Raw genomic sequence first — 23,058 nt, forward strand, 5'->3', positions numbered from 1 at the left:
TTCTGAACGAGGATTGCTCGGGGTGATTCACTCACCTCGCTTCATTTTCCTTTGTGGTGATGGTGGGGGGACACCCATTTTATATTGAACATTATCTCATGCATGCATGCGCGTTGCACATTGCGCTCGCTTGCCAATACAATGCAACTCTATAGAGTCAAACACCTCGCCTCCCTTTTGAAAGAAACTGTTTGTTCCTGATTTCGCAATAGCAGCAAAATATTATCAAATGTATCCGTTTTTAACCAGTTCCCGCTCGTACGCAATCGTGTTCTTCACTTCCACAGTGAGCCACTCGCGTGTCTCTCAAGAGTTTCCTAAACCCATTAAAGTGACATCGTCCTCATCTCGGGCTACTTCGTACATTTTCTTTCTTTCTTTTTTTGGCATCTAATCTATTCGGGCTATTTCGTATTTTTCTCTCTTAATTATATTATTATGATAGCTTACTTAGACTTCACTTTTGCGGTTAACAAAATGACTAAAGTGTAATGTAATCGCATCAATAAATTCAGCCTGCGTTCTGGGAAAGAAAAAAAAAAGTTTGGCAGTTAACGGGTTAAGAGAAGTATATTGGAGATACTCGTTGAGAGAGAGAGAGAGAGAGAGAGAGAGAGGGAGGAGGAGGAAGGTGCTGCTACAAGTGGCATTTAAGTTGTGGTACAGACTCATATTTACATATCTCTCTTGCTAACTTATCTGTTGGTGAAGTGTCTGACGTCTCTAAATAACGCGCTTACTTCTCTCCGTCTTCTTCTTCTTAAACCCTGTTGCTCGTTGAATTTGATGCAGCCGTGTGGTGTCTTTTGATTGTGTGGGATTGTGTTTCTGAAGAAGGTGGTGGGATATGAACAAGCTTTGAAAGGCAACAAAAGTCGTTTAAGATCCCTCTTGCCCCCGAATGGAAATCTAATCGAAATGAAAAGTATTTGGATGCTGTGCGTCTCCGCGGCGCTGGCGGTGTTCAGCTCGGCCGAAGATCAATGTCCGAAAAAAGGTCAGCAAGTTTATTAATTAATTAATTAATTAATTAATTAATGTATGTATGTATGTATGTATGTATGTGTTTATGCTTTCATTGTGGTTGTCTTAACAAGGAGAGCAGATACTTGCCGGATGAGATTAGGAATGGTAAACAGAATATGTATTATTATTATTATTATTAATATTATTTTAATACAGAGATCGGAGATTTGCTGAATAGGATGACATTAAAGGGGAATTTGTGTACGTGGAAGAAGACGGGAGTCCCCTTTTTAAAAGTTTTAAAAGTTTACCGCGGTACATTTACAGTAATTTCAGTTTTTTTTGTAGAGTACCATTTATTAATTATTATTATTATTATTATTATTATTATTTCTTTATTTATTATCAGAGCATAGTCTTTGTTTTGTTGTATTGTTGTTTTGTTGTCTACACGTTGCAACACAGTGTAGTTTTTGTAACGGTTGATTCAACATACCAGTAAAACCATTTCAATCGATCAATTTAACCCAATATTGTGTTACTGGAAATGGACCTGTGTATTATTATTATTATAAAAAATTCAACCTTATGTCCCACAAAGTAGGTCATTAAAATAAGTTACAAAAGAAACCAACTAATTTAACCAATATTCACTTCATGTATTTGTAGATTCATTCTAGTGTATATTTCCGTGTTAAAGGTGATCTTTTTATTTTCTATATTAAATATTTTACAGTAATATTGAACAACTTTTACCATCATTTTAAATAAATAAATAGTCAATATTAAGGTATATTTACTGTAAAAAATACTTTTTTTGTTGTTTTTTTACAGTCTATACTATTGTTTGTTTATTTAGCAGACGCCTTTATCCAAGGCGACTTACAGAGACTAGGGTGTGTGAACTATGCATCAGCTGCAGAGTGCTGATGGAGCACAAGGAGGTTAAGTGACTTGCTCAGGGTCACACAGTGAGTCAGTGTCTGAGGTGGGATTTGAACCGGGGATCTCCTGGTTACAAGCCCCTTTTCTTTAACCACTGGACCACACAGCCTCCTATATCTGTCTCTATAGGCCCACCAGTGGGATTAATGTATGTTTACAGCCTGCCATTCCAGTGACTCTATTTAATGTGTGGTGCCCATTTGTTTAAAATCATTGTCCTTTCTCTCTCTACCATCCAGAGATAAGTAACGTGTTTAAAATGTACAAACACTGACTGATTGTGTAATGGGAGTGAAGGACGCTAAGGACAATCTGTCCCCCTTCGGCTGGATGTATTACAGAAGGTGTGAATCGCAATTGTGTGAATCTTGACTTCAGTGACTGGATCCAGAAACCTCCTGGACTGTGATAATAAATCAGTTTTTATGCATTTAACTAGAGAGACGGTATAAGAGAGAGATTGATAGATAGGTAAATATACTTCATGAAGAAGAAAAGTCATGGATAAACTGAAAACACACTATTTTAATAATTTATTGAGCGAGTTTTCAGTTTTATATCGATGGCCTTTCATCTTCATGTAGTATCTCCCATGATCCTGTTGGTTCCTGATTATCCCTAGAGAGAGAGAGAGAGAGAGAGAGCTGTTTGCTGTTTTTGAATTCTGAGTGTGTGTGTGTGCATATATATATACAGTGCCTTGCGAAAGTATTCGGCCCCCTTGAACTTTGCGACCTTTTGCCACATTTCAGGCTTCAAACATAAAGATATGAAACTGTAATTTTTTGTGAAGAATCAACAACAAGTGGGACACAATCATGAAGTGGAACGAAATTTATTGGATATTTCAAACTTTTTTAACAAATAAAAAACTGAAAAATTGGGCGTGCAAAATTATTCAGCCCCTTTACTTTCAGTGCAGCAAACTCTCTCCAGAAGTTCAGTGAGGATCTCTGAATGATCCAATGTTGACCTAAATGACTAATGATGATAAATAGAATCCACCTGTGTGTAATCAAGTCTCCGTATAGATGCACCTGCACTGTGATAGTCTCAGAGGTCCGTTTAAAGCGCAGAGAGCATCATGAAGAACAAGGAACACACCAGGCAGGTCCGAGATACTGTTGTGGAGAAGTTTAAAGCCGGATTTGGATACAAAAAGATTTCCCAAGCTTTAAACATCCCAAGGAGCACTGTGCAAGCGATAATATTGAAATGGAAGGAGTATCAGACCACTGCAAATCTACCAAGACCTGGCCGTCCCTCTAAACTTTCAGCTCATACAAGGAGAAGACTGATCAGAGATGCAGCCAAGAGGCCCATGATCACTCTGGATGAACTGCAGAGATCTACAGCTGAGGTGGGAGACTCTGTCCATAGGACAACAATCAGTCGTATACTGCACAAATCTGGCCTTTATGGAAGAGTGGCAAGAAGAAAGCCATTTCTTAAAGATATCCATAAAAAGTGTCGTTTACAGTTTGCCACAAGCCACCTGGGAGACACACCAAACATGTGGAAGAAGGTGCTCTGGTCAGATGAAACCAAAATTGAACTTTTTGGCAACAATGCAAAACGTTATGTTTGGCGTAAAAGCAACACAGCTCATCACCCTGAACACACCATCCCCACTGTCAAACATGGTGGTGGCAGCATCATGGTTTGGGCCTGCTTTTCTTCAGCAGGGACAGGGAAGATGGTTAAAATTGATGGGAAGATGGATGGATCCAAATACAGGACCATTCTGGAAGAAAACCTGATGGAGTCTGCAAAAGACCTGAGACTGGGACGGAGATTTGTCTTCCAACAAGACAATGATCCAAAACATAAAGCAAAATCTACAATGGAATGGTTCACAAATAAACATATCCAGGTGTTAGAATGGCCAAGTCAAAGTCCAGACCTGAATCCAATCGAGAATCTGTGGAAAGAACTGAAAACTGCTGTTCACAAATGCTCTCCATCCAACCTCACTGAGCTCGAGCTGTTTTGCAAGGAGGAATGGGCAAAAATTTCAGTCTCTCGATGTGCAAAACTGATAGAGACATACCCCAAGCGACTTACAGCTGTAATCGCAGCAAAAGGTGGCGCTACAAAGTATTAACTTAAGGGGGCTGAATAATTTTGCACGCCCAATTTTTCAGTTTTTTATTTGTTAAAAAAGTTTGAAATATCCAATAAATTTCGTTCCACTTCATGATTGTGTCCCACTTGTTGTTGATTCTTCACAAAAAATTACAGTTTCATATCTTTATGTTTGAAGCCTGAAATGTGGCAAAAGGTCGCAAAGTTCAAGGGGGCCGAATACTTTCGCAAGGCACTGTATATATATATATATATATATATATATATATATATATATATATATATATATATATATATATATCTACTATATAACCACACTATCCAGATATATATGGCTATCTATTTAAATATGTCAAATTGATTAAATCTGTAATTTCCATAGTAAACCACAGACAGGCGCTATTGAAATGTGAATCTTGTAAAAGTAGATTCAGTGGTTGAACACAATGTTTCGCTGACACAAGCCACAGGAGACAGAAAAGCAGATGTAATCAAAAATAAAAAAGACAGCAGTGGCTTCAGTTCCTGCTTCTATACGCTCATTAGTAATCTCTTCGATTGCATTAGAAGTACCTAGACTTCCACCGTGATCTGTGGTGTCGCATCAGAAAGCCGTACTGCACTGTTTTGACATCAGAAAGCCGTACTGCACTGTTTTGATGTCAGAAAGCCGTACTGCACTGCTTTGACATCAGAAAGCCGTTCTGTACTGTTTTGACATCAGAAAGCCGTACTGCACTGTTTTGACATCAGAAAGCCGTACTGCACTGCTTTGACATCAGAAAGCCGTACTGCACTGCTTTGACATCAGAAAGCCGTACTGTACTGTTTTGACATCAGAAAGTCGTACTGCACTGCTTTGACATCAGAAAGTCGTACTGCACTGCTTTGACATCAGAAAGTCGTACTGTACTGTTTTGACATCAGAAAGCCGTTCTGTACTGTTTTGACATCAGAAAGCCGTACTGCACTGTTTTGATGTCAGAAAGCCGTACTGCACTGCTTTGACATCAGAAAGCCGTTCTGTACTGTTTTGACATCAGAAAGCCGTACTGCACTGTTTTGACATCGGAAAGCCGTTCTGTACTGTTTTGACATCAGAAAGCCGTACTGTACTGTTTTGACGTCAGAAAGCCGTACTGCACTGTTTTGATGTCAGAAAGCCGTTCTGTACTGTTTTGACGTCAGAAAGCCGTTCTGTACTGTTTTGATGTCAGAAAGCCATACTGCACTGTTTTGACATCTGAACCGTGCTGTTGATTTGAATGTTTATCCCAGTACTGGCTTACTGTACATCAACACCAAACCCACGCAGTCTGGGATTCAGTGAAAACCAAGGGAACGCGGGTTAATATTTCACAGCCTGACAAACACGGATGGCAAACAAGTGAATTGGCAGCCTGGATTTATCAAGAAGGCTCTCTTAACAGGCAGGTCATCAAACTGGACTCGAGATTTACCAGATAAACTGCCGTGCTGCGCAAAGACAGCTGGCCTTCAACGCTTCTTACCTCAAAGTGTAAATTAAATTAACCTTTTTTGATTCTCTCTCTCTCTCTCTCTCTCTCTCTCTCTCTCTCTCTCTCTCTCTCTCTCTCTCTCTCTCTCTCTCTCTCTCTCTCGTTTCTTCTTGCCCCTCTCCCAACACCCTACCCCCCCTACCCCTCTCCATCTCCCCTACACCTCCATTCCCCTCTCCCTCCACCTCTCCATTCTACACTCCCCCTATCCCTCTCTCCTCTCAGTCTATTCGCCTCTCTCTCGGCTGCTCGCTCCGGGCAGCGCCGTGACCCTTCACTGCGGAGGGGACGCCTCGCTCCCGGGTCTCTCGGCGCCGGCCGAGTGGAGTCTGAACGGGAGGCCGCTGCGCTCGAACCCGCAGAGGACCGTCAGCGAGGACAGCGTTCTCATAACCGCGGCGCGGATCAACGACGCCGGGAACTACACCTGTCACCGAGGCGGCCAGATCATCTTCACCGTGAACATCACCGTCGGGGGTAGGTCTGTGCATGCCGGCTGCTTTCCACGCGTCTCCCTTGTCGTGATTTAAAGTTTAAAATGGTAAAACTTATAAAAGCACAGCAAAGTGTGATAAAGCACAGAGAGTTATGGTGAAGCATTGTAAAGCACAGAGAGGTCTGGTAAAGCATAGGGAAGCATTGTAAAGCACAGAGAGGTCTGGCAAAGCATAGGGAAGCATTGTAAAGCACAGAGAGGTCTGGTAAAGCATAGGGAAGCATTGTAAAGCACAGAGAGGTCTGGTAAAGCATAGGGAAGCATTGTAAAGCACAGAGAGGTCTGGTAAAGCATAGGGAAGCATTGTAAAGCACAGAGAGGTCTGGTAAAGCATAGGGAAGCATTGTAAAGCACAGAGAGGTACGGTAAGGCATAGGGAAGCATTGTAAAGCACAGGGAGGTCTGGTAAAGCATAGGGAAGCATTGTAAAGCACAGAGAGGTCTGGTAAAGCATAGGGAAGCATTGTAAAGCACAGAGAGGTCTGGTAAAGCATAGGGAAGCATTGTAAAGCACAGAGAGGTACGGTAAGGCACAGGGTAAAGCGGCAGGAAGGGAGATTGCCCAACGATCAGAGTGCAAACCGCAGGCGTGCTGTTCCCATCGAGAGAGAGAGAGAGAGAGCTGGACGCGTCTGCTTCCTTCTCCTTCCAGTTCAGTTGCAGAGCGGCGCAGCCACGCCTCAAAACACAGTGCCTCATCCCTGCACAGTTCACGCTGGCCCTCTTTCACCCTTTAAAAGTTCGACACCTCGTTCACCTTTCCACTGTCGTTTGCCCCCACGTGATTTTTCCGTGGGTTTCCCACAGTTTAGCATAGTTCAGTTCATTTTATTTGTATTTTTAAATCTGCTTTAACGCACCTCTGTTCGGGTTCGGGTCTGATCCCTCTCGCTCCGTGTCGGTGCCGGCCGGCCCGCGGGTTCGGGGTTCCAGTTTGATCTCTCGTTCCTGGTCTGTTCCAGTCACTCCGGAGAAGCCCGTGCTGTCCTGCTATCGGAAGGTTCCCACTCAGAACGTGCGGTGCGAGTGGAGCGCCACCAACAGGCCGATCCCCGCACCCTCCTGCAAGCTGCTGGTCAGGAAGCGGTAAGTTCTCAATCTGTTTACATTAACATTATTATTCATATGATTCAGCTCGCAGAATGAATGTAAAACCTGGACTGGCTGAAACTGCTCTGCAATGGGAGTCATTATTATTATTATTATTATTATTATTATTATTATTATTGTTATTGTTATTGTTATTGTTATTGTTATTGTTATTGTTATTGTTATTGTTATTGTTGTTATTGTTATTGTTATTATTAAGGTCACTGAAATACTGTGATATAAATATTCAAACCTGCTGAATAATGTGACGTTAACATATTGAATTACACATCCTTTGTATAGTTTTGCATATACTGAATTGAAATGGAAAAATGTGACATTTCAAAATCTAACATTAAATACTGTACTGCTATTATTGCTTCCTTCCGGTAGACATATCTTTTTGCGATATCATTTTGTAGTTTCTTTGACATGATAAAATATCTAAAATGATGTGTGTGTCTGTGTGTATATATATATATATATATATATATATATATATATATATATATATATATATATATATATATATATATAATTTTGTCCACAGCTGTATGTTAACCAGACCTGGGATTGTACAATTACAGTTTAATTGCAATTAATTCAGAATTTCCCTATTTTTTTTATTGTATTATTTTTTAATTTTTACAGTAGTAACTGACCCCTAGATGTGCTTTCCATAGTGTAGCTGCAGTGTGGTAATGGTGCCAGTCTCCCCGCAGGTTGATCGGCCAGTCCTCCCAGTATAACTGCACCTTCTCCAGTACGAAGCAGCGCTGCTCCTGCGTGCTGCCCCATGTGGAGGGGGACACTGTGCTCTACCTGGTCAGTCTGTGTGTCTCCAACAGCGCCGGGGCCCAGAAGAGCGAGGACCAGACCTTCACTGGAGACAGCATCAGTGAGAGAGGGGTGGGGAGAGGAGGGAGAGGGGAGAGCGGGAGAGGGAGAGGTAGAGGGGAGAGCGGGGGGGAGGGGAGAGAGGGAGAGCGGAGAGCGGGAGGGGGGAGGGGGGAGTGGGGAATGGGCTGTACTTCTATTCATTAGTGTGTATGTCTGGGAGATGGGGAGGGGGTAATGAGTAAGGAGAGGGGTGAGTGTGTGTATGTAAAGCAGACTTTTTGTAAATATTTTTTTGCAGGAGTCATTTTTAAGTTTTCCCCACATGCTTTTCCCATGTGTATACTATATATTAGTTTACTCTGGTTTGCCATGTTTATCAATATGCTTTACCACACCTCTATGTGCTTTACAATGCTTCCCTATGCTTTACCAGACCTCTCTGTGCTTTACAATGCTTGCCTATGCTTTACCAGACCTCTCTGTGCTTTACAATGATTCCCTATGCTTTACCAGACCTCTCTGTGCTTTACAATGATTCCCTATGCTTTACCAGACCTCTCTGTGCTTTACAATGCTTCCCTATGTTTTACCAGACCTCTCTGTGCTTTACAATGTTTCCCTATGCTTTACCAGACCTCTCTGTGCTTTACAATGCTTCCCTATGCTTTACCAGACCTCTCTGTGCTTTACAATGCTTCCGTATTCTTTACCAGACCTCTCTGTGCTTTATCACACTTTGCTATGCATTTACTGTGGGACACTTGTTTTTCATAAAGGGCAGAGTACATTATAAAAAGCAAATAACCAACTGACATTCCTAAAAAAAAAAAAAAAAAGCACAGCTTCCCTCCCACCCCCTAACGTGTCGTTGGTTCCCTTCCCCTGTCAGTCAAGCCGGACCCACCAATCAACGTGCAGGTGCACGCCGTGATGAGGTCATCGCGGAGTCTCTGGGTCAACTGGTCAAAACCCCTGAGCTGGAGGACTGATTTCTATAGACTGCGTTACCAAGTGCGGTACAGGACCGACCAGCAGAGGGAGTACAAGCTGGTGAGTGGAGAGGGGAGGGAGAGATAGAGACAGAGAGACAGACAGACAGAGAGAGAGAGACAGCTGATAGACACATGTTGTTATTATCATTAAGCTGACAGAATGACTGTTCATTTATCGAATGTTTATTCCCATCCATTTATCACACTTACTATGTGTTCGTACTGGACTTTACTCATATAAGCAAATAGTTACTATAAGGGTTAACTGCACTGAGTCGAATTCACTCTTATAAGTTACTATGTGCTTTATTTTGCTCTGACTTGAACAGATTTGTATTGTACTTTCATATCTGCTCTTATCTGTATGATATTCTGTAATATTTTGTATTGTGATAACTTGTAACAATTGTAAGTCGCCCTGGATAAGGGCGTCTGCTAAGAAATTAATAATAATAATAATAATAATAATAATAATGTAAAACCTGGACTGGCTCAAACTGCTCTGCAATGGGAGTATTATTATTATTATTATTATTGTTGTTATTATTATTATTATCATTAAGCTTCCAGAACAAATGTTGTTATGTATAATGTGTGAGTCAGCCTCGCCCCCTCCCTGCCCTCTGTTTGACTCTGGTGTCGTCGTCCCCCCCCCCCCCAGCTCCCCTCGCGGGACCCCCGCCTGCTGATCTCCGATGCGGGGCCGCGGCGCCGGTACGAGGTGCAGGTTCGAGGGCAGGAGGAGTTTGACCACGGGCAGTGGAGCGCCTGGAGTCACGAGGCATACGGACACACCTGGGCAGGTAAGCCCTGCGAGAACGAGCATGCAATAATAACACTGATAACAACCGTGCAATCTAGTAATGATAAAAACAATAACAATTGGGTTTTTTTTTATATAATAGGGGGAAGCTTAAAAAAAACACAAAATAAAATGCTGGGGTGAGGCGTTTTGCTTTACCGTACTTTACCATACTTTACCATACTTTACCATACTTTACCATGCTTTACCACACTTTACCATGCACTGTGTTGTTCCAATTGACGTTGTTCTTAAATTTCATTTTCCTGTACTAATGGAAACAATAAATGGTGTTTTAATCTGGGGGACGATGCGGGTTACTCAGACCTTTTCATATAACACATAGATTTATTATCTGATTAATGACTCAATCGATGTGGCCTCTGAGCTGTCTCTGTCTCTGTCTCTGTCTCTGTCTCTGTCTCTCAGCTGTATTGAGTTTCAGCCACAAACAGAACTCGAGACTCTTGGCTTTAGAAATCGCATTGGTGTCACTGGGAGGTGAATCTTAGCTGGGCTCCGGAAGGCTTAGCGACTCCTTGTGAAATGAACAACTGACAGATTGCTGACCTTTTATAGGGAGAGAGAGAGAGAGAGAGAGAGAGAGAGAGAGAGAGAGAGAGAGAGAGAGAGAGAGAGAGAGGGAATGGGAATAAAGTGAGACAGAAAGAGGAGGAAGAGAAACCGGAAAAGAAATAAAGGGAAAAGCTGTTCCATTCAAGTAGATCCTTGTGTTTAAATTATCAGACCAGCAACTCACTCACACACTCTCTCTCACACACACACACACACACACACAGACTCACACACACACACACACACACAGACTCACACACACTCTCTCACACACACACTCACACACACACACACACAACACAACACAGACACACACACACTCTCTCTCACACAGACACACACACACACACACACACACAGACACACACACTCTCTCTCACACAGACACACACACAGACACACACACTCTCTCTCACACAGACACACACACAGACACACAGACACACACACTCTCTCTCACACAGACACACACACAGACACACACACAGACACACACACTCTCTCTCACACACACACACACACACACACACACACACACAGTTGAAAAAGCCTGCTGTCCAGTCTCGAACAGTAAACGCAGTCTGAAACCAGAGAAAATCCATTTGCTGGTCTTTCTTTTGAGAGATGAAAACTCCCAAAGCCATGAACTGTCATGAGCAGCATCGTTTTTTTTTTTTTTTTTTATTTCTTGCAAAACATCGATGTTACAAAACTAGAGATTAAAACAGCTTTAAACTTCTACCTGGGCACACCCCAGCAACGTGAGCCAGAAATCACCCTGAAAGTCTCTCTCTTCTTGTTTTATTGCAGAACCAGAGCTCCAGACCCAAGGCTACCAATCCACCCACAGAGTGCACAAGGTCAGCCTGAGATCCACAAACTCCATTCATTTCCCAGGGATGGAATCAGACTCCCGCTGCACAGCAGTGTGACCCAGTCCTGGTGTCACTAGGAGTTTAATAATCAGACACACCTGAGCTTGTTAGCTAGACACACTGGGGCTGATCAAGCTGGTAGCAGTAAAACCTGGACTGGGTGACACTGCTGTGCAATAGGAGTCTTACTGGCATGTCTTTATACATTTTCTGATCTCAAAGAACAAACAGGAATATACAGAGATAGTAGTTCTTGGAGATAGGGTGGTCCTGATCTGTGAAGGACCTTGTAAGTCAATTTGGTAACTCGTTGGTAGCCAATTTATTATTATTATTATTATTATTATTATTATTATTATTATTATTATTATTATTATTAATAATTAGTCATTTAGCAGATGCTTTTATGCAAAGCGACTTAGAGACTAGGGGGGTGAACTCTGCATCATCAACAACTGCTGCTGCTGCTGCTGCAGAGTCACTTCCAATAGGAGCTTGTTTGTTTTACGTCTCATCCGAAGGACGGAGCACAAGGAGGTGAAGTGACTTGCTCAGGGTCTCACACACACACACACACACACACACACACACACACACACAGGGAGTCAGTGTCTGAGCCGGGATTTGAACCTCCTGGTATCGAGCCCCTCTCTTTAACCGATGCACCACCGGGACCCCAGCGCTGGGGTGTAATGTGCTGAAAGCCGTGTTTGGTTCCTCTGCAGGGCGTGCTTGCTGGCACTGTGGGAGGGACCGTCGACAGCCTCTTCTCCCAGTCGGAGGGGTCTGGATTGGGGGAGGAAGAACTGGAAGGTAGGTCCTGTGCAGAGAACGGAAAGCGAGGGGGGGAAACCCGGTTTTAAATCAAACGCAAGTTGATAGACTCTTGGTTACAGCTGACTGAAACATCGCAGTTTACTCAACAAAGGTGTTTTTAAAATCTAGATTCACTTTATCTGTGAGTCATCTCACCCTGAGATCATTTTGCAGCTTTCCTGTGGTGAAACTGTTCACATACCCTGGTTTACCATGCTTATTAATATGCTTTACCAGACCTATCTGTGCTTTACCAGACCTCTCTGTGCTTTACAATGCTTCCCTGTGCTTTACCAGACCTCTCTGTGCTTTACAATGCTTCCCTATGCTTTACCAGGCCTCTCTGTGCTTTACAATGCTTCCCTATGCTTTACCAGACCTCTCTGTGCTTTACAATGCTTCCCTATGCTTTACCAGACCTCTCTGTGCTTTACAATGCTTCCCTATGCTTTACCAGACCTCTCTGTGCTTTACAATGCTTCCCTATGCTTTACCAGACCTCTCTGTGCTTTGCAATGCTTCCCTATGCTTTACCAGACCTCTCTGTGCTTTACAATGCTTCCCTGTGCTTTACCAGACCTCTCTGTGCTTTGCCATGCTTTCACTGTGCTTCATTACACTTTGCTGTGCTTTTTCTGTCTGACATTTTTACAAGGGTTAGTTTGAACCCGTGTCTGACCACCTTTCTCCCTCCCAGTCCAGGCCTCTTCTAACGGCAGTGACCTCTTGGCTCGACACACAGGCTGGGTGACAGGAGTGACTCTGCTGGGAGCCGTGATCCTCGTCTCTCTCTTCATTGCACAGTAAGAGCTATTCATCCCCAGTCCTTGGGTCCAGAACTCCCCTCATTATTGAGGAGGGGGCTGCTTCATTATCTTCACTGTGCTTTGAGAAGGGGGCTGCTTCATTCTCTTCACTGTGCTTTGAGAAGGGGGCTGCTTCATTATCTTCACTGTGCTTTGAGAAGGGGGCTGCTTCATTATCTTCACTGTGCTTTGAGAAGGGGGCTGGTTCATTATCTTCACTGTGCTTTGAGAAGGGGGCTGGTTCATTATCTTCACTGTGCTTTGAGAAGGGGGCTGCTTCATTATCTTCACTGTGCTTTGAGAAGGGGGCTGCTTCATTATCTTCACTGTGCTTTGAGAAGTGGGCTGCTTCATTCTCTTCACTGTGCTTTGAGAAGGGGGCTGCTTCATTATCTTCACTGTGCTTTGAGAAGGGGGCTGGTTCATTATCTTCACTGTGCTTTGAGAAGGGGGCTGCTTCATTATCTTCACTGTGCTTTGAGAAGGGGGCTGGTTCATTATCTTCACTGTGCTTTGAGAAGGGGGCTGCTTCATTATCTTCACTGTGCTTTGAGAAGGGGGCTGCTTCATTATCTTCACTGTGCTTCACTCTGATCAAACACACCGCATTGAAAGACTTCTCCTTCTTGCAGGTATCGGAAGAAGCTCAAGGCCCAGCTGTTGAAACTGGGGGGTCTGGCACCTCATTTCCGGCCCCCCTTTGCCAAGGTGAGGGAGCCCCAAATGACCTCTGACCTCCAGGGGATCCCCCTGTCCTCTCCCCCCAGTTCCGGAGCCCAGGCGGAGGGGAGAGAAGAGCCCACCCCCCTGTCCAGCCCTGCCCCTCCCTCACCCCTTCACCTCATGAATATGGGCTACTTCCTGGTGCCCCTCAGAGAGCCACAGGGGGGCCCTTCTCTGGAGCCACGCAGCCAGGAGAGTGAGGAGACTTAACTGTCAGTGACCCCCCCCCCACCAAAAGCCCTTTCTATTGTACTGCTGTTATCAGAGCAGTGACAGATTTCTGTAAAGCCTTGAGTTACCACTGACTCACTCACTCACTCACTCACTGTGTGTGACCCTGAGCGAGTCACTTCACCTCCTTGTGCTCTGGATGAGATGCAAAACAAACGAGCTCCTGTTGGAAGCGACTCTGCAGCAGCAGCAGCAGCAGTTGATGATGAAGCAGAGTTCACCCCCTAGTCTCTGTAAGTCGCTTCGGATAAAAGCGTCTGCTGAATGACTCATTAATAATGTTGCCAGTGCTTACAATAAGAAGAGAGAGAGAGTGGAAGATGGTTAGCTATCTTTCAAAGGGAGGGACCAGTGATCATGTTAATCAGTCTAATAAGAGGTACGAGAATGGATTTTACAGACGGTTAGCTATCTTTCAAAGGGAGGCACCAGTGATTATGTTAATCAATCTAATAAGAGGTAAGAGAATGGATTTTACAGACGGTATGCTCTCTTTCAAAGGGAGGCACCAGTGATCATATAACCAGTGCTAATGAATCAGCTGCATGGCACATACATGGAGTTTAAGCCCGTGGGTAGCTCTGCTGTCCTGGGCAGGCGGTAGTGTTGCCCATGCTGAGAAACCAGCTCTCTCTCTATTGAGAAGCGAGCTGACGTCTGCAGCCTCCTGGGAGGCTCCAGTCTAGCGCTGGCAAGTCAAACCTGTTTTTTTTTATTTTTTTTTATTATTATAATTATTTTTCTAAAGCAGCAGTTGCTGTCGAGGCTGCTGTGTGTTTTCGATGGCTTGCTGTCAGTTTCGTCGAGGGCCTGTGCAGACTGTGGGAGAGCTTGTGAATAATGACGAGTGGGTGGGTGGGCAGGCGTGGGGGGATTTTCCATCAAATCGATGAGAAATCTAGAAATAGAGTCAAAGGGAAGTGAAACCAAACAACTCTGAGAGACCTTAATGTCAATGCAACTATATATATATATATATATATATATATATATATATATATATATATATAAATTCTTGCACAGTTTCCCCCCATGGTTACCCGATGCATTTTTGTCAGGTTCTTTTACACGTTTCCAAGCATGAAATATTGAAAATAGCTGCACAAAAGCAGCTTTGGACACATAATAAATACTTTTTATTTAGTTTATTTTGTTTTCATTTTAATTTTTTTCCAGATTTCTTTCCATTGTTTTATCTGGGGGGGGGGGGGGGGGGGGGTAGTGTGAAATGGCATCCACCTTTTATTTATTTATTTTGAAATATATAAATATAATGCTGTATCACATTTCTTTGCTTTTCTTATTTTTCATAAGGTAGCACTCACCTCATTCGAATCACGTTTTGTTTTTGTTTAAGTTTTTAAAACTGTACTGTACTGTAAATATGTGGGTAGACGTGTTGATTTCTCAATTTGTATATGAGCTATTCTGTGTAAAAAGATCAATAAATGTAGAAAGATTTTATCTGTTTTCTACAGCGACCTCAGAAATATGTTTTTGTTGTTGTAATTTATAAATATCCCTATATCCTACCAATGGCTTTCTGTTTGGGGTGGTTGACAATCTCGTTCTCGATAAGTTGTTGAGACATCAATGTTAACGTAGTGTGAGAAAACGCTGCTGTTGTAATAGCTCTGGGAACGAAACTTAAAAGAAAATCTGAGACTTCCGATTAGGAAATTCTTGCCAAGTCGTGTTACCCAATAATAGTAATAAAACAATAACTATTTTGTTAAATTCTAATTCTGCATTGTAAAGCACAGAGAGGTCTGGTAAAGCATAGGGAAGCATTGTAAAGCACAGAGAGGTCTGGTAAAGCATAGGGAAGCATTGTAAAGCACAGAGAGGTGTGGTAAAGCATAGGGAAGCATTGTAAAGCACAGAGAGGTCTGGTAAAGCATAGGGAAGCATTGTAAAGCACAGAGAGGTCTGGTAAATCATAGGGAAGCATTGTAAAGCACAGAGAGGTCTGGTAAAGCATAGGGAAGCATTGTAAAGCACAGAGAGGTGTGGTAAAGCATAGGGAAGCATTGTAAAGCACAGAGAGGTCTGGTAAAGCATAGGAAAGCATTGTAAAGCACAGAGAGGTCTGGTAAAGCATAGGGAAGCATTGTAAAGCACAGAGAGATCTGGTAAAGCATAGGGAAGCATTGTAAAGCATTTTTTTTTTTTAAACGGTAAGCTAACCCTTCTAAAGCATGGTGTGGCACGGCACGTTGAAGAATAGCAAGGTTTGGTGGAGATGAGATTCCTGTTCAGTTTAGGACACCCCCACACCCCTCTTTTCTACGGTTGTAGTTTTTACATTTTTTTTTTCCATTTGATCGTTTTGGGGTTTTTTGTGTGTGTGTGTTTTTTTTACTTCCTCATTTTTCAAAGGGCTGGTTATAGAAAGCCTGAAGCCACAACGGATCCAGATGTGAGCCCAGCACAGGAGCAGTGAGCGGGCTTCAAAAACAGCAAAACCCACCTCTGCATAAAGACCGCCTCACATAAGGCTGTTATATTGCACACCTGATTCTCTCCTATTGATGTCAATATTAAAGCCAAACCCCTGTATTCAGTATTAAAGCTGTCCCCCTGTATGCAGTATTAAGGCAGTCCCCCTGTATTCAGTATTAAAGCTGTCCCCCTGTATTCAGTATTAAAGCTGTCCCCCTGTATTCAGTATTAAGGCCGTCCCCCTGTATTCAGTATTAAGGCTGTCCCCCTGTATTCAGTATTAAGGCCGTCCCCCTGTATTCAGTATTAAGGCTGTCCCCCTGTATTCAGTATTAAAGCTGTCCCCCTGTATTCAGTATTAAGGCTGTCCCCCTGTATTCAGTATTAAGGCTGTCCCCCTGTATTCAGTATTAAGGCTGTCCCCCTGTATTCAGTATTAAAGCTGTCCCCCTGTATTCAGTATTAAGGCCGTCCCCCTGTATTCAGTATTAAGGCCGTCCCCCTGTATTCAGTATTAAGGCTGTCCCCCTGTATTCAGTATTAAGGCAGTCCCCCTGTATTCAGTATTAAGGCTGTCCCCCTGTATTCAGTATTAAAGCTGTCCCCCTGTATTCAGTATTAAGGCTGTCCCCCTGTATTCAGTATTAAAGCTGTCCCCCTGTATTCAGTATTAAGGCCGTCCCCCTGTATTCAGTATTAAGGCCGTCCCCCTGTATTCAGTATTAAGGCTGTCCCCCTGTATTCAGTATTAAGGCTGTCCCCCTGTATTCAGTATTAAGGCTGTCCCCCTGTATTCAGTATTAAGGCCGTCCCCCTGTATTCAGTATTAAGGCTGTCCCCCTGTATTCAGTATTAAGGCTGTCCCCCTGTATTCAGTATTAAAGCTGTCCCCCTGTATTCAGTATTAAAGCTGTCCCCCTGTATTCAGTATTAAGGCTGTCCCCCTGTATTCAGTATTAAAGCTGTCCCCCTGTATTCAGTATTAAGGCCGTCCCCCTGTATTCAGTATTAAGGCCGTCCCCCTGTATTCAGTATTAAGGCCAGCCCCCTGTATTCAGTATTAAGGCTGTCCCCCTGTATTCAGTATTAAGGCTGTCCCCCTGTATTCAGTATTAAAGCTGTACCCCTGTATTCAGTATTAAGACCAGCCCCCTGTATTCAGTATTAAGGCTGTCCCCCTGTATTCAGTATTAAAGCTGTCCCCCTGTATTCAGCATTAAGGCTGTCCCCCTGTATTCAGCATTAAGGCTGCACCCTGTATTCAGCATTAAGGCTGTCCCCCTGTATTCAGTATTAAGGCTGTCCCCCTGTATTCAGTATTAAGGCTGTCCCCTGTATTCAGTATTAAGGCCACTTGCTTCCTCTTTAGTCCTGAGTTCTGAATTTTCTGTTAAGAAAAGGAAGTTGGACGGGACAGTTTGTTTTTGTTTCTTTACACAATAAAAATGATTTTATTTAATGTTGTCATCGTCGTTGTTGTTGTTGTTGTTGGTGCTACTTTTGCAGCCAGCATCATATTAAAACAAAACAAAAAAACACAAAAACAACGATCCGTACAATATTCGACATTCTCCATTATAAATACAGGGAATCGTACAGAAACACAGGCTTTCCTCTTTCTTCCTGTGACTTTCCTGAACTCTTCGTGAGGGAGAGAGAGAGGAGAAGGGGAGAGAGGCAAAAGAAAGGCATTCGTATTTGAGTGACCGAAGAGAGAGGGGCTGAGATCATTCAGTAATAAATCAGCCTGCTATTACTTTTTTTAATTGTTGAAAGAAAGAAAGAGAGAAGAAAGAAAGATAGAATTCCGCTCACTTCACACCAAAAAAAAAAAAAAAAATATATATATATATATATATATATATATATATATATAATCTCCCACCCCCCTGTGTGAGAGAGACAAGCCAATGAGATCAGTGGTGCCGGTGCAGTGGGTGGAGCAGAGCCATGTGCTCCGCCCCCTTGAAGGGGAGGTTCTGAGAGGGGGCGGGCTGTGTGAGAGACGAGGAGGGCCAATGGGGATCAGTGGTGCCGGTGCAGTGGGTGGAGCAGAGCCATGTGCTCCGCCCCCTTGAAGGGGAGTTTCTCTCGGGTGTAGTGATGCACCACTGCGGGGATGCTGTCCAGCACACAGCTGCTCTGGTTCAAGGTGAACTTGTTGTCTTTAGTTTGAGCCACGATGATGTGAACACAGCCCTGGCTGGTCCTGCAAAGACAGACAGATACTTCAGTTAGCCCCTCTTCTCAAATGTATGATTAAAGAAACAGACAGACAGACAGATACTTCAGTTAGCCCCTCTTCTCAAATGTATGATTAAAGAAACAGACAGACAGACAGATACTTCAGTTAGCCCCTCTTCTCAAATAAGTTTGCATCTTTAAAGGGGTTCAATGGCTTCCCTCCAATCGAGTTGTGAGCAAAACAAGCCTGTGTTTGCATGTATTACAGAATTTATGTCGTGGAAAGCACACCACCTGCATTAGCCATGGGGCCGGTGTACTACATATGGCATTTGTTTATAGATTTTTTTTTTTATTACTTTACATATTTATAGATTTTTTTTTTTTAAAGTGACTCATTGCTGTGTTAATACTGCCATCTAGTGGGTTAGTTGACCATGTTTTTTTTTGTTTTAATATGCTTTACCAGACCTCTCTGTGCTTTACAATGCTTCCCTATGCTTTACCAGACCTCTCTGTGCTTTACAATGCTTCCCTATGCTTTACCAGACCTCTCTGTTTTTTACAATGCTGTCCCTGTGCCCTATCGCACTGCACTGTGGGGTTTGTAGTGGTTGGTTTCTGAGGTGTGACGTCACAAAGCACTCACTTCAGGGCGATGGAGTACTTGCTGTTTCCTGATTCGCTGTTCCGGATGAGGAAGCTCGCCTCCTTACAGGGCTGCAGAAGAGACTCCGCCTCCCCCCGAGAGATCGAGCCGTGATACCAGCTGAAACACACGCCACACGCCACGCAACCGTGAGACACACGCAACACGCAAACCCTGGCTCACTCCCACCAGCTGCTGCCACCTACCTGCTCATTTCAATAATACACCTGAACAAGGGGAGCTCTGAACCCCAGGACTGGGTGCAGCAGCAGCAGCAGCAGCAGCAGGGCTAGTGTGAGTTTCTAACCCTGCTCAAACTCCTGGCTCCTGATCATTTCAATATTAATAATAATAGATTTCATTGAGGGGAGCTCTGAACCCCAGGACTGGGTGCAGCAGCAGCAGCAGCAGCAGGGCTAGTGCGAGTTTCTAACCCTGCTCAAACTCCTGGCTCCTGATCATTTCAATATTAATAATAATAGATTTCATTGAGGGGAGCTCTGAACCCCAGGACTGGGTGCAGCAGCAGCATACGCTCAGTGTCTCTATTCAGTATCGAGACAGGTCACTATACAGCCCTGGTATCTGCTCCTGTCCTACCTCTGCTTGTCCAGGGGCAGTGTGGGGTCCACCCTGCTCTCTGCTGCATCGCTGCTGCCCCCTGCAGGCTGGGGCTGGGGCTGCGGCTGGCTCGAGGACAGCGGCTGCTGCTGCTGCTGTTTCAGCACCTTCTGAGTCCAGCTCTTCTGCCTGTGGTGCTGCGGCCGGGTGGGGCCGGGGGGCTCGTCCTTCGAGGGGGGGGCGCGCTCGGAGCTCTCGAACTGCACTGTGAGGGGGAGGGGGAGGGGGGGGGGGTAGTTAGTTATGCTGACACACAATATAATATTTTGTACAAATGATTTTTAATCATACACCCTGCCCCTCTGCTCTCTCTTTCCTCTCTGTCTCTCTTCCTTCCTGTCCCTCTCTCTCTCTCACCGGACAGCGCCTTCACGATCTCCTCTTTCTTCCATTCCCAGGGCTGCTCGTACTCTCCCGCGGGGCGCTCGTCGTTTTCGGGGCGCGCCCCCTCCCCCTCCCCCTTACCCTCTGGGGTGTCGTAGAGCTGGGCGGTCTGGGGGGTCCCCCCCTCCCCCTCGCTGGGGGGGTCGTACAGCAGCGGCTGCTGCTTGCACAGGAGGTCCTTGGAGCCGCGCCTGCGAATCTCTGAGATGAGAGAGAGAGAGAGAGAGAGAGAATGAACGTGAGGATATTAATGCTAAACACCTTAGGAAAGTCCCCCACAGTAAAAGCACTGTAAAGCACAGAGAGGTCTGGTAAAGCATAGGGAAGCATTGTAAATTACAGAGAGGTCTGGTAAAGCATAGGGAAGCATTGTAAAGCACAGAGAGGTGTGGTAAAGCATAGGGAAGCATTGTAAAGCACAGAGAGGTCTGGTAAAGCATAGGGAAGCATTGTAAAGCACAGAGAGGTCTGGTAAAGCGTATTAAAAAACAGCCCTCTGTCTGTCTGTCTGTCAGAGGGACAGACTGCCTCCCTGGCCTCTCATTCTGGTCAAGTCAGTGAATTCAGTTTTGTTCCAAATCTACCAAACGAACGAACGAAGTAAACAAGACCGAGGGGTGAAAGGTCAGCGCCGAGCTGCTGAGTGATGCGCTTCCTGATTGCTGGGAAGCGGGGGGGGGGGGGGGGGGGCATCCTGAGGCTGTCGCCGCGGCAACGGGAAGACTTTCTGCTGCGCAAGAGAGGGGACAGAGCTGGACAGGAAACAGGAATTAGGGGCAGGAAGCAGGAGAGGAAACTGCGCCCATTGCAGAACTGATAGAGAACAGCGAGGGGGGGGGGACACGGGGTCAGGCAGCCTATATCTCCAAAAGCAGCAAAACATTTTTTTGAACTCTGTTTATTGATTTTCCAGTTTTCAGAAAAACAGAATAATCATGAATACATCTCTCTCTAAGGGTGACGCTGCTGTGCAATAGGAGTCTTATTCCCATCCCTGATCTAGCTGTCTATCTAAATATCCCACCACTACCACCAATATACTGTAGCTGTCCTCTCTAAAATCAGCTAAAAACCTCCTTCAACCAACGACTATCTACAGCCAGGGTCTCCAGCCCTGGTCCTGGAGAGCCCCTCTCCAGCAGGTTTTATAGCTGTCTTTACATCATCAGTGGCTAAAGATCTGGAACATCTGTTCATCTGGACTAATTAAGCCAATAACTGGTTCAATTAAGTAACAGAGATTGGTTGAAACGAAAACCAGCAGCCCCAGTAGCTCTCCAGGACTAAGGCTGGAGACTCCTGATCTACAGGGATGGGAATCAGACTCCCGTTGCACAGCAGTGTGATCCAGTCCTGGTTTCACTAGGAGTTTAATAATCAGACACACCTGAGCTTGTTATCTAGACACACTGCGGGCTGATCAAGCTGGTAGTAAAAGCTGGACTGGGTGACCCTGCTGTGTCTTATTCTCATACAGAGCTGGCTCTTTAGTTGAAGGGTAAGACGCCATGCATGGAAGATTTAACACCCCCATCCCCTTCCATCCAGCCCTCACAGGGTTAACTCCGAGCGTCCCTGTTCCATAAATACCAGAGTTCACGCTCCTTGCAAAAAAACACAACACCACACACTCAGCCCCCACAGCCCTGCGCTGCAACACAAAGACCCACAGCTCCTTTCATACCAGCATCCTGTCCACCGGCTTCCTGCAATTGAGCCCAGCTGTACCTCCAGACAGCTAGACGCGATGCTGGACACTTTATTAGGACCTGATCATTCACTAGCCTCTCGGTCCTGCCTTTCACCTTCCTCGGGAGCCCTGGGTTTCTATCTGGGGGGGCTCGATGGCGCAGACAGACAGACAGACAGACAGACAGACAGACTGACTGAGGTTACCATGTGACTCCATGTACACTAGGACAGTTCGGACACTTTATTAGGTCCTGTACCCAATACCTGTTTGCCCAGATACCCAGCCCTGAGGGGTCCATTTTAACTGTAATTGTAATTGATAAGAAAGCACAGCATCGTAAAGCATATTCAAAAAACAAACCAGAGCAAAGCTGACCCTTTGTACAAGCTCTCCATAGTAAAAGCAAACTCACAACAGCTCGGACATTAACCCCGTTGCTTCTGTAGGTATTATTATTATTTATTTCTTAGCAAACGCCCTTATCCAGGGCGACTTACAATTGTTACAAGATATCACATTATTTTTTACATACAATTCCCCATTTATACAGTTGGGTTTTTACTGGAGCAATCTAGGTAAAGTACCTTGCTCAAGGGTACAGCAGCAGTGTCCCCCCACCTGGGACTGAACCCACGACCCTCCGGTCAAGAGTCCAGAGCCCTAACCGCTAATCCACAGTTCTGATTTGCTGTGCGTCTGAAATCAAACCACTGGGACTGAAAATCTGGGAAAATCATCAATGCTGAGTGAGTTCATTCTCTATCGCTGTATCGTTCGCTATCGTACCCGTTATGATCAGCTGCGCGTCGTAGGGTTCCATGTAGCCGTCGTTCTCCCCGACTCTCTCCGCGTCCCGCTGGCCCTTCGTCCGCTTTGCATCGTAGGGGTCCGCGTAGTCTTCCAGAATTATCACCTGTAGTGAAGAGGAGGCGCAGAGGGATCTTTACAATGCGTCCCTGTGCTTTACCAGTCTTCTCTATGCTTTACAATGCTTCCCTATGCTTTACCAGTCTTCTCTATGCTTTACAATGCTTCCCTGTGCTTTACCATCCCTCTCTGTGCTTTACAATGCTTCCCTATGCTTTACCAGACCTCTCTGTGCTTTACAGTGCTTCCCTATGCTTTACCAGACCTCTCTGTGCTTTACAATGCTTCCCTATGCTTTACCAGACCTCTCTGTGCTTTACAATGCTTCCCTATGCTTTACCAGACCTCTCTGTGCTTTACAATGCTTCCCTATACTTTCCCAGACCTCTCTGTGCTTTACAATGCTTCCCTATGCTTTACCAGACCTCTCTGTGCTTTACAATGCTTCCCTATGCT

The 23,058-nt window shown here is 44.6% G+C and overlaps 2 protein-coding genes across 2 annotated transcripts; one reads left to right on the forward strand and one right to left on the reverse strand.

The window, feature by feature from the left end:
* The first annotated feature begins 440 nt into the window (after positions 1-440).
* Positions 441-14,970, forward strand: LOC131735547 (interleukin-6 receptor subunit alpha-like). Its single transcript, XM_059021597.1, has 10 exons — positions 441-997; positions 5,742-5,993; positions 6,975-7,098; positions 7,824-7,999; positions 8,831-8,991; positions 9,595-9,736; positions 11,122-11,171; positions 11,912-11,999; positions 12,700-12,805; positions 13,441-14,970. Exons 1-10 carry the CDS (start codon positions 919-921, stop codon positions 13,739-13,741), a joined length of 1,479 nt encoding a protein of 492 aa, XP_058877580.1. The 5' UTR covers positions 441-918; the 3' UTR covers positions 13,742-14,970.
* A 3,116-nt stretch (positions 14,971-18,086) lies between these two features.
* On the reverse strand, positions 18,087-22,648 carry LOC131735546 (SH2 domain-containing adapter protein E-like; the record flags this gene model as incomplete). Its single annotated transcript, XM_059021596.1, has 5 exons — positions 18,087-18,413; positions 19,038-19,157; positions 19,638-19,863; positions 20,016-20,243; positions 22,522-22,648. Coding segments are annotated over 5 exons (885 nt in total), but the record flags the coding sequence as incomplete, so codon positions are not given.
* Positions 22,649-23,058: the final 410 nt, after the last annotated feature.

The sequence above is a fragment of the Acipenser ruthenus genome, unplaced genomic scaffold (genome assembly GCF_902713425.1).
Source record: "Acipenser ruthenus unplaced genomic scaffold, fAciRut3.2 maternal haplotype, whole genome shotgun sequence".
Classification (NCBI taxonomy): domain Eukaryota; kingdom Metazoa; phylum Chordata; class Actinopteri; order Acipenseriformes; family Acipenseridae; genus Acipenser; species Acipenser ruthenus.